Source organism: Anoplopoma fimbria, chromosome 17 (genome assembly GCF_027596085.1).
Source record: "Anoplopoma fimbria isolate UVic2021 breed Golden Eagle Sablefish chromosome 17, Afim_UVic_2022, whole genome shotgun sequence".
NCBI classification, from domain to species: domain Eukaryota; kingdom Metazoa; phylum Chordata; class Actinopteri; order Perciformes; family Anoplopomatidae; genus Anoplopoma; species Anoplopoma fimbria.
Genome location: NC_072465.1, coordinates 19,554,515 through 19,564,847, shown reverse-complemented (window position 1 = coordinate 19,564,847; position 10,333 = coordinate 19,554,515). Strand labels below are relative to the sequence as shown.

The window sequence follows — 10,333 nt, the reverse complement described above, 5'->3', positions numbered from 1 at the left end:
ATTTTCTCATAAATGCTCCAGATTTCCTTCCCCCCCTTATCTCTACCTGTTACTCATCGCTTATTGCACTCTCCACAAGGCTGCCCTTCTGCTGCTCTTGCATCATGGAACATATTGCTCTATAATTGTATTGCTGTGCACTTTATTTCCATCATTGTCGTCGTGCAAAATGCCACAGCATTGAAAAAAATAATTAACTTGCAGCTGTTTTTGTTGCTCTGCTTCCTTTCCTCTTTTTGTCATTCAGTTTGTCGTTCAGTGGTGCAGACGGTTAATTCTTCACTGACGAGGCCCTTTTATCGTCTTCCTTTGTCACTTGATTGAAATAGAGAAGCCGGTTATGCTCTGAGTGGATCCCGCTCAGAAATACAAACATTTGACATTTACACGGATATACACACGGTGCATTGAATATTTTTAATAGCTTTCGGAAGGCACTCCTGTTCTTGATCTTATTTTCCACACTAGCTTTGCCACACACACACACACACACAAACACAAACACACACACACACACACTAGCAATTTAGTGTTATTACTCTGCGCTCTATTGTGCTGGACCTGAGCCAAGGTCTCAATCCAATCTATACACATTTGTGACAGCCTTTTTACGTTCACATGGTCGATTGTTATTTCTGCCGTCTCTGTGTAGTTTTTGTTGCGACAGAAAATAGTCCTTTTCCAATAATAGTCCTGCACCTCACTAAAAGAGAGCGGAGGTATATGCACTACAGTGGCGTAATCACTACCACTTTGAGAGAAACATGCAATAGAAAAGGAGGACAAAAAAGGACTTGGAACATAATACGTATTGATTTGAGTTTCCAGCCACCACTTTACCCTTGAATGTACAAATGCAGGCTTATTTATGATGTAATGCACTTGCCTTGTCTGTTATGCACAGGAAAATGCAAGATGCGCTGACAGTAAAGCCTCCTCAAAAGACTTCCTGCATTTTTTTGGTTCATTTTTGCTAGTTTTAGCCTATGCACTGTTTTTTCCCCCTAGAGAACAGGCACAGCACTTGCACCAAGTCCTTTCCTGTCACCAAAATTACACACAAAGCAACATTTTTTTAATACTTTGTTTTGTCAGCAGGGATGATTTTCCGTCTGCGTTGTGGTTTCTAACAACACAGCAACGGACTAAATCTTTGTGCCGGCCCTCAGTCGTAAGCAGTTTTAGATGACTCCAGGCAAGTCCCCGTCGGCCATGCTGTGGAAAAATGGCTACTGAGAGCCTCAGCAGAACACCTGCACCCAGCCTGACCTGTTGTTAGTGGATTCAATCCCAAGGGAATGACAGGCTAGTTACAAGATATGCTCCACTGCTCTAAAAAAAATCCCTATCTCCCACCCCATCAGGCATACGAGACATGCAGCCAGGACGGTGGTATTTGTCCTGCCATCTTTTAACGGCACAGATAATAGACGAAATCACAACCACTCTCTGTGCCTTGGATAAATATATTCCTGCCACATGCTGTGATCTTTTCCTCTGCCTCTATCTGTTTACAAATTTGTGTAAGGTTCATTCACTTTTCCCCCCTGAGGATTAGAGCTAAACAGCACAGATGATGCCAACCTGCTTCAATTCACTGAAGTCTTTCCAGCAGAGTTAACATCGCCGTCAACAAACTGCCTCCCCTGAGAACATACTAAATAGACAATACATGAACTCCCTCAATATTTTTCATTTTTCTTGCTGCAAATTGAACTTTTCAACCATCATCATGCTATTCATTCTCAGCTTAGGGACCTGAAAACAGTGTGTGTAATACTGAGCATTGTCTGTCATCGTGTGCTTTCTCATTATGAACCCCTTTTGTCCCTTGTTTTGTGTCTGAAAACGCACAAAAACTCAGCTTGTCAGCAGCCCCTTCTCCGGCAACCAGGGAGAAGGGACAAAACATTCCCAGAAATGCAGCTGTAGATTATATTTGCAGCGTTGTAACTCTTTAACCGCTGACCTTTTCCCTCCTCAACATCATAATCTCCCCTGTCAGTGTTCATTCTGGTTGTGTGTGTTTGTAAAAAGATCGACAGAGGGTCATCTTTAAAAAAAATAAAATGCACCTGTAAATTATACTTGCAGCTTTCTGTACTGTGTTTGTCAGGAGTGGAAATGTCATAGTTTTGAGCAGGACAGGTTGGGGAGGCAGAGGAGGAATACAAGGTGCCATCATGGCTGTCAGACCTGTCCCCCACCCCACACCCCACACCCCAAGGGCTCTTCTGTAGATGGGCAGATATTTCCTGCTGCCTATGATAGAAAAGAGAGAGACCAGGGCACTCGTCCTGCGACTAAACCTCCACGAATAACATTTTTCCATATACAATATTTGTACTCTGCCTCATTGTGTGTTTGTCTGTATGTTATTTATATGGAAATGTGTGACCCTGGTAAGAGTGAGTGGGTCTCAACGGCCAACCTCTCCTGCGTTTATACATGCATGCATTGTAGAGCCTTTACCTACACGTTGGAAGTCTATGTATTGATGGATAAAGTCTCTCTTTAAAAATAAGAGACGAATGCATCTTCCCTTTAATGTTATTAGTTATAGCCTAATTAAGTTAATATCTCATATGGAGGTATAACCAATGTCTTCTCAGAAATCCAGGAGATTGATGCCATCTATAGCGAGGAAGGACTTATGGGGAGACACCTCACGTTTGTCTTTGTTTCTCACACACACACACACACACACACACACACACACACACACACACACACACACACACACACACACACAGAGAGATAGAGAGAGAGAGAGAGCTAGGGTGAGAGAGTGAGTTGCCCCACATCTTTGTTGCTATAACTACCCTCTGTTACAACAGGCACTGATGTCTGTCTGCAGGCGACAATCCACGGATCCACTACGGATGCTCCTGACATAGTTTCCCCTCCCCAAACATTTAGGAGCAGTAGAGGATGATGTCCAATCTGCCGTCGGGAGAAATCCGAAGAAAAACTGCAAAGGGAGCCTAAAAAAAAAAAAAAAAAAGAAATCCTTATTCGTTTTTTTTTTTTTTTTTTTATCTCAAACTTAACAAGAAACCGCAGGTAAGTTTTTTTTATAAATCTATTTATGCCCGCACACAGAACCAGTATACATAGTATTGTCATTATAATGCCTCTGGAGGAATAATTAGTGGTCATATGGTCGATGCATACAGTTTCGTGGATTTCTTTTTTTTTTCATTGGCATAAACTTTTTAAGAGCAGCCTGAACAGCTTTCTTATATAAAACTTAATTGATATGCTTCAAAAATATTTATAAAACGATGAGTTTGTTTGCTTGCATGGAGCTATAAAAGCTGTTTTCCAGGGTTCTCCCAATATTTATGTAATTATGTATTTATGTAATAGTTTATATAAAAATGTTCCGCCGTCAATGCAGGTTAATCTCATAAAACACTACTGGAGACGAACTCAACGAGTCTCTGCATTATTACATTTAAATGATGACCTTTACTTTAACGAACAAGGAGAAATATTAAAAATAATTGGAAACGAAAATCACCAGCTGTAACCTCAGTGCCTATTCCGTCCCTCCGTCCCCTGTCTTTCAACCTTTTCTCATTCCCATTCATAATTATGCAGCCGATGATTGTTTTTCTTAATTGGGGATTTGCATGCAGCTGCATTCAATATGTTAATGACGGAGCTGTTAATGAGTGGCCAAATCCTCACATCTGCTCGTGAGACACAGTTGATGGACATGGCTGTCAGTCAATCACTTCTATGTAGGCCACTGTTAGTATATATGCTGTCTGTGCAGGAGCATAGAGGCACATGAAGGTTTCGATACTATTATAAAGACATATAAGAGAGGGTGAGAAAGTGCTTGACATTTAAGAAGATGGTCTTTTAATCAAATTCAAGGAGTGTATTGTGATCCAGAACTCTCAACAAAACAAACATGTCCCAGAAACACCTGATTGGATTGTCTGGACAAAGTGAAAACATTAACAGCACTACATACAAAAAAAATAGTCTGGGCTATTTTAAAACACATAACACGTTTATTGTGTTCTTCAGTGTTTTTTGGGATGCAGAGTCTACCTCGAATTGCTTTTTATTTTATTTTGCCTCCTCACTGCAGGAGTACTGAGCAGATGCTAACACCCAGACCACTTCTGGCTTATTTTTTTGTCACTTATTGACACAGTGGGACACAAGGCAGGATTGATGTTCTTGCCGCTAATAGTGTAGCAGGCAATACTTGGGCTATCGATCCTACCCCCTTTCTATCCTCCATCCCCACAGTCCGCTCTATCTCCAGCCATGGGAGCAACACGGGCTGATGGGATATGATTAAGGGGCTATGGCATCATGGGAGAATAAATAAAGGGATAAATGAGATGAGCACGTATCGATGAATCTAATGTGATGCTTTTTCATCTGGTTTTGAATTGGAGACGCACAAAAAACAGCTTGAGACGGGAAATAATGATAATGATGATTTATGTCCTTTTATGCAGAAATACAAGAGCTGTTTCGATCATATTATATGACTTCAACTATCATTGCTGCTGTGAATTACAAGGGATAGTTTTGATTCTCCCTGTTTTGCTATTTCTATATGAAAATTTCTCTCCATGCAGGAGCGTTTTCATCAGATAAACCGGCTTAAGCTTATTTCCTTGACTATCTCTTTATCCACTGACCCTTTTTCCTCTTCCTCCTCCTCAACATGATAATCTCTCCTGTCAGAATTCATCGGTTGCATGTGTTTGTAAAGAGAGACGCACAGAGAGAGTCATCTTTGACCCTTTTTTCTCTCAATCTTTCAGATCCCCCTGGTGCTAGTGAGTGTTAGTGAGATTTGGACCCTGGTGTGTGTCAGGGGGCTATGGTGAGGCGATGTGCACAGGCTGGTGTGAGGAGAGATGTACCAGCGTCAGTGGAAGAAGACGGAGAGGTGAAGGAGTGGACCTTCATTCATGGCTGTGGGTCTCGCTCTTGTTCTCAGCTCTGTGGGGCCAAGCGTCCCCCCAGTGCCCGGACAGCTGCGTCTGCACCTGGGACACGGCCACGGTGCGGTGCTCAGACGCAGGGCTGCGGGAGATCCCAGAGGGGATCCCACCGGAAACTGTCTCCCTCCACCTGGATCGCAACTACATCCGAAACATCCCAGAGAGTGCCTTCAGAGACCTGGTCCACCTGCGGGACCTGTACCTGTCCCACAACCGCATCGACTCATTGGCCTCGGGGGCCCTGCGGCACCTGGGCCCGGAGCTGCGCCTGCTGGACCTCTCACACAACCAGCTGAGGCAGGCCAGCAGGGAGGAGTTTGGCTCTACTCGTGCAAAGACCCGCCTCTACCACAACCCATGGCACTGTGACTGCGCCCTTCAGGAGTTGATGGAGGCTCTGAACCTGGAGCCGGAGACGGTGAATGGGATCGTGTGTGAGAGCTCTGTGAGGGGGGTGGGCGAGGGTAGCAGGTGGGAGGATCCGGGGGCGCAGGGCGAGCATGCGGGTCAGCCGCTGGTCAAACTGTTGGATTCTGGGGTGAATTTCTGCAGCCTGCAGAGAAAAACCACTGATATAGCAATGCTGGTGACAATGTTTGTATGGTTCTTCATGGTCATAGTGTATGTCGTGTACTATGTGAGGCAGAACCAAGCCGAGGCCCGCAGGCATTTGGAGTACCTGAAGAGTTTGCCCAGCCCACACAAGACCCCCACAGAGACAGATACTCTGAGCACTGGTTTCTGAAATCCTGCTCGACTGTTATTTAAATTTTTCACAGAGAACAACTAATAATTATCAAAATGCCATGTGGAGTAACTGGAAGAATCTGATCCAGAGGAAACAAACCTTTAACAGCTGTGCTTTGTGATATTTCTTTATATTTGTTACAATTGAGCCCCCCAACCGAATATTTATGTACCTGTTGCATTTTTCTCAAATTTATGACGAATATTTGTGTACATTCTACCATGTGCACTGAGAGGAAAGAGTGGAAACTGAAAAACAAAAAGTGCAGCAGAAGCTGAAACAAAGAACGTTAATTCTTTGAACTTTATAACCTTCTATCTTCGTCTGTAGTCCCACTTCACTTCTCTTTTCTTCTCCCACCCTGCCTCATGTGGTCTTTTATCTTTCTTTAAGCACTAATTAAGAGTATTTGACCAACTGACACTTAATGAAGAAAGCCACTAATCAGCTAGAGTGTGTCTACCAAGTCGTAAAAGTAGAGTGTGCGAACTCAAATGTGTGTCCCCATATAGTTGCCTGTTTCATTCGTGCATATGGAGTTTTTGTGAGTTGTAAAAGGTCATTTTCACTGGGATAACATTGATTTTGCACAGATGCTAATTAAGCTATTTATGCCCCAAAACATGACCATGAAGCCAGTGGTTTCAGTGCCAGTGGAGAACTACTGACCTAAATTTACTGTCTCAAAGCCATTAGAGCTGGAGGTGAACTCTTTTGTCTTCAAGATGCAGCAATCAGCTCTAAAAGTCCTGGAAGGCCAAGTGTACATACAGCTTGTGCACTGATTGGTACAAAGAAGCCACAGCCAGATTTAGAAATGGATCATTGTCATAAATTAGATTAGTGTAGCCATTTATCCTGAGAGAAGCTGTTAGTTTAGCTTTAATTAATCTCTCGAGTCCTGCTTTTCCGTCCTCTCTGCACTGATTGCTGTATACAAATTGTTCTGTCTCCATTTATAGATTAGGCTTCATCATAATTGATTTTCTTTCCAAGCCACTGTAAAAATAAGCAAAACACTTTGATAATAAATGGAATAATTTTCTCAGTTAGTACATTTAACACCTACAATATTAGGATTACCACCATGCCTCACGTGTATACTGAACATGCATTTAATATGGAACAAATCCTTACTGGATTTACAGCTAACTTGTTTTAATTTCACTTTAGTTCATAATTACTGTGGCAAAATGTGGAGTATTATTCTCGGAGAGGAGGGTGCATTGTGTGGTTAATGTATTCAATGAAACATATGGAAATAAAAAGGCCTATTAAAGCCAGCAACATCTAACATGTGTTTAGGACAGTGGTTACCAACAGGATCTTGCTAATTCAATTTGATGGTTCAAGAGATTATTGACAAAATATTAAAGCAGAAACAAATATTTCTAAGCACACAGAGAGGTTAACTTTTCCCTTCATGTTTTTATGTTTGCAAATGATTGAATAACTTTAGGTGTTTGTATACTTTAATTTCTATTATTTTTAAAGCATACAAAAACAATTGGAAACCCCCCTATTTACGTTGACCTTGCTTGGTCCACAGTGCGACAACAAAGCGGTAACGAAATCTATCCTAAAATGGAAATACTCACACAGACTCATAAGTGAAAACAATTGCAATTACTCCATGGTTGAGCAGATATTGGGTCTAAACAGCCATTACTTTGTTTGTTGACAGGGTCACAAGCCAAATAGTTTGGGAACCACTGGTGAAAGAGGATGTTTAAAGCCAAGCTAGCAGCACATGTATGTTGGTCAACAACTATTGGATGGATTATGATGAAATTTGGTGCAGACTTTAACTTTGGTGTCCCCCTAAGTTTTTAAGCACCATCATCAGGTTAAAATGTGTATTTGTCCTACACTTTGGTTTGTGACCAAATCTTAAAAGGCAATACAATTCCCATTAGCCTCAACTGAGGCTACTTTGTGTTTAGTGCTAAACTAAGGTGGTTAACGCCAGTGAGGTTAACCGTCATGGTGAACATTATACCTGCTAAACATCAGTCTATTGTCATTGTGAGCATGTTAGCATGCTGTTGTTAGCATTTAGCTCAAAACACCACTGTGCCTAAATGCAGCCTCACAGGCTCTTATTCATGTGTCTTTAATCTGTTGAAGATTAAAGTGTACAGCTACGACATTCTAAGTGTTCATAGATGTAATTAAACATTACTGTTCCCCATTTAGTCTAACAATTGGGTTGGAAAAATGGTAAGAGCTAAGGCGAAACCTAGAATAAGACAACTTTCTGTGTACTGTAATGTGGATGTTTGTGTTCATAGGATGAGGAAATACTGTGAATTAGAGCTAGAATCAGTAAACTTTGAGTAGAACGATGTGGATGTTGTTATGATAACTGGTCCATCTTAAAACCCAGTCTTGGGTAGACCACAGGCTGAAAGATTGGAACAAGAAGTTTGATATTTGTACTGTCTGTGCATAAACTTGTGAAGCACTGTGGCGTATCTTAACATACTCCTCTGAATGTTACCTGTCTGTCACAAATCCTACATCTACTGTTGAAGTGTCAGAGTCATTAATACGGTCTTTAACCAACTTTGGCTCAATAAGGCCAATTGGTGCAGATCCAGAAACTTAAGAACCAAGCATGCCCTCTGTGAGTTTATTTTTATTGGTGATGTATTTCTGTCCCAGTGATTATTTTTTTTACTCCTGTTTGTTTGCCAATAGTTATTCAAAAAAGGATAAAGATAGATTGGCATAGACAATAGACATAGATTGGAAACAATTACATAAAATAATAAGTGATCTATCACTGATTTTAAGAAAAGAAAAACAAACCAATATGTAAAAATAAAAGAAACGTTGATCTACTTTGTTCATAGAATTGCTTCTACCTTTTATTATTACTGTAGGTAAGAAGATAAAAAGAGATTTAATAAAAAAAGGAAGACATCAATTCACAGAATGAACTGTCTGCAGTGTTTCCAATTTCTACTCTGCCATGCGTTAAAACTAAAGGAGATTATTTTTACATATATAAAAGTACATGATGTGAACTTTCGCCACTTCCACCTTCAACCTTTTTCTTTTTTGTATTTTCTTTCCACACATTTCCATCAACAAAAGCCTTTAACCACATTAATTGATCACTCCACTGCCTTTTCTTGAAATCTGAGGTGTTTCTCCCCCTGGAAAGACATCTTCAAAAGTCAAAACCATCAATACCTCCCCAGATTTGTCAAAACGGGGGAAAACAAAACCGGATACAAATAAAAAGCAACTTCAGCCTGTTTCTTGGTTTTGTCTTTTATTTCCAATTTACATTAATTAAAACGTAACAAAAACAAGTCATGATCATAATAATAATATAATAATGCTATTATTATTAATAATAATACTATTATTAATAATAAGAAATATACACAACCTCACACAAACGAGCCCTCTGCGCTGGCTGTAAAACTGGAGCAACAAAGTCAAACACACCCTGAATCTCTTGAACCGTGTGTGTGCGTGTGAGTGTGAGTGTGAGTGTACGCCGAGGCAGAGGGCACTCCCTGTGTGAGGGGACTGATGGGAGGAAGTAGAAAGGGATGAAGGTCAAAGGTCACAGCTAGTGGGGTGGGGGGCTTTTATGACCAAGCTTCTTTTGGTCATATTTATATTAAATTCTAGGGTTTTGTATACAAAGCTTCAGGGGAAGAAGGCCTCAGTTTGATTTAAGATGTGTTTTTTTGTGTGAGGTAGCTTTAAAATATCAAAACAAAACTAAAAAGAAAATTGAATTAAGTATTAACTCCAAATTTGCCGTTCCTTGATTGTCAACCGTCATCATGGGCATGTTTGTTTAGATATAAGAGTTGAAGCAGGCGGGTGGGGCGAGGCAGGGACATTTATCACCATGAAATCCAAAATCCCAGTGGGAGCTGCTCTCTCTGAGAACCTGTATATATGTATACACACATATACATACTGTACATATACATATATACAAGTCACTACATATGAGTATCTGGTTGTTTAAAAAATACAGACTGATTTACAACAATAGCACCATTGACTTTTATTATAATACACAGTAACTTTTTGATACACACTGTGGTGGTAGAAATAGGAACACCTGCACTTTCTAGGTAGCTAGATTTTTTGGTTTCAAAGAGATATGTATGCTTTAGTGGATATGGTACAGGAGTGATGGGGTGATTAGAAAAGAGGAGAAAGTATGGAGAGGAAGTTGGTGGATATGGTTATTTTTTAAACGTGTAAGTGGGCTTTTTATTACTTAGCAACAAACTCAGTCCTACCACACCTGGGACCCAAACCTAAACAATAAATAAATAACACCAACACATTTTTCTCTCTCTAGTTCCCTGGTATGTTCCCGTACTCTCCTCATACTTCCTCCATCTTGTTCATGAGGTGGGGTAGGTGGTGGTGGTGGTTGGGGGGTTGCTGTTCACCAAAGAGTGAAATGGGGGCTTTAGGGGAGGGCTTGGTGTCCATAGGGGAGAGGGAAATGGGCAGGGTGGGGTTGGGAATGCTGGATGAATCACAGATGACAGTTGCTGGTGCCAATCAGTGCAGTTATCCTACGGAGTTCGACTTGGAAAAAGCACTTTTTACTTAGAAAAAA

General features: G+C 40.9%; 1 protein-coding gene across 1 annotated transcript; it reads left to right on the top strand.

Annotated features, from left to right (window-relative positions):
- Positions 1-4,866: 4,866 nt before the first annotated feature.
- On the top strand, positions 4,867-5,724 carry LOC129106357 (leucine-rich repeat-containing protein 3-like). The gene has a single exon (XM_054617746.1). The coding sequence runs from the start codon at positions 4,867-4,869 to the stop codon at positions 5,722-5,724; it is 858 nt and encodes a 285-aa protein (XP_054473721.1).
- The last annotated feature ends 4,609 nt before the right edge of the window (positions 5,725-10,333 follow it).

Bases quoted from the DNA above. Each gene is read 5' to 3' on its own strand.
- LOC129106357 (XM_054617746.1), top strand. From the start codon at position 4,867: ATGTGCACAGGCTGGTGTGAGGAGAGATGTACCAGCGTCAGTGGAAGA.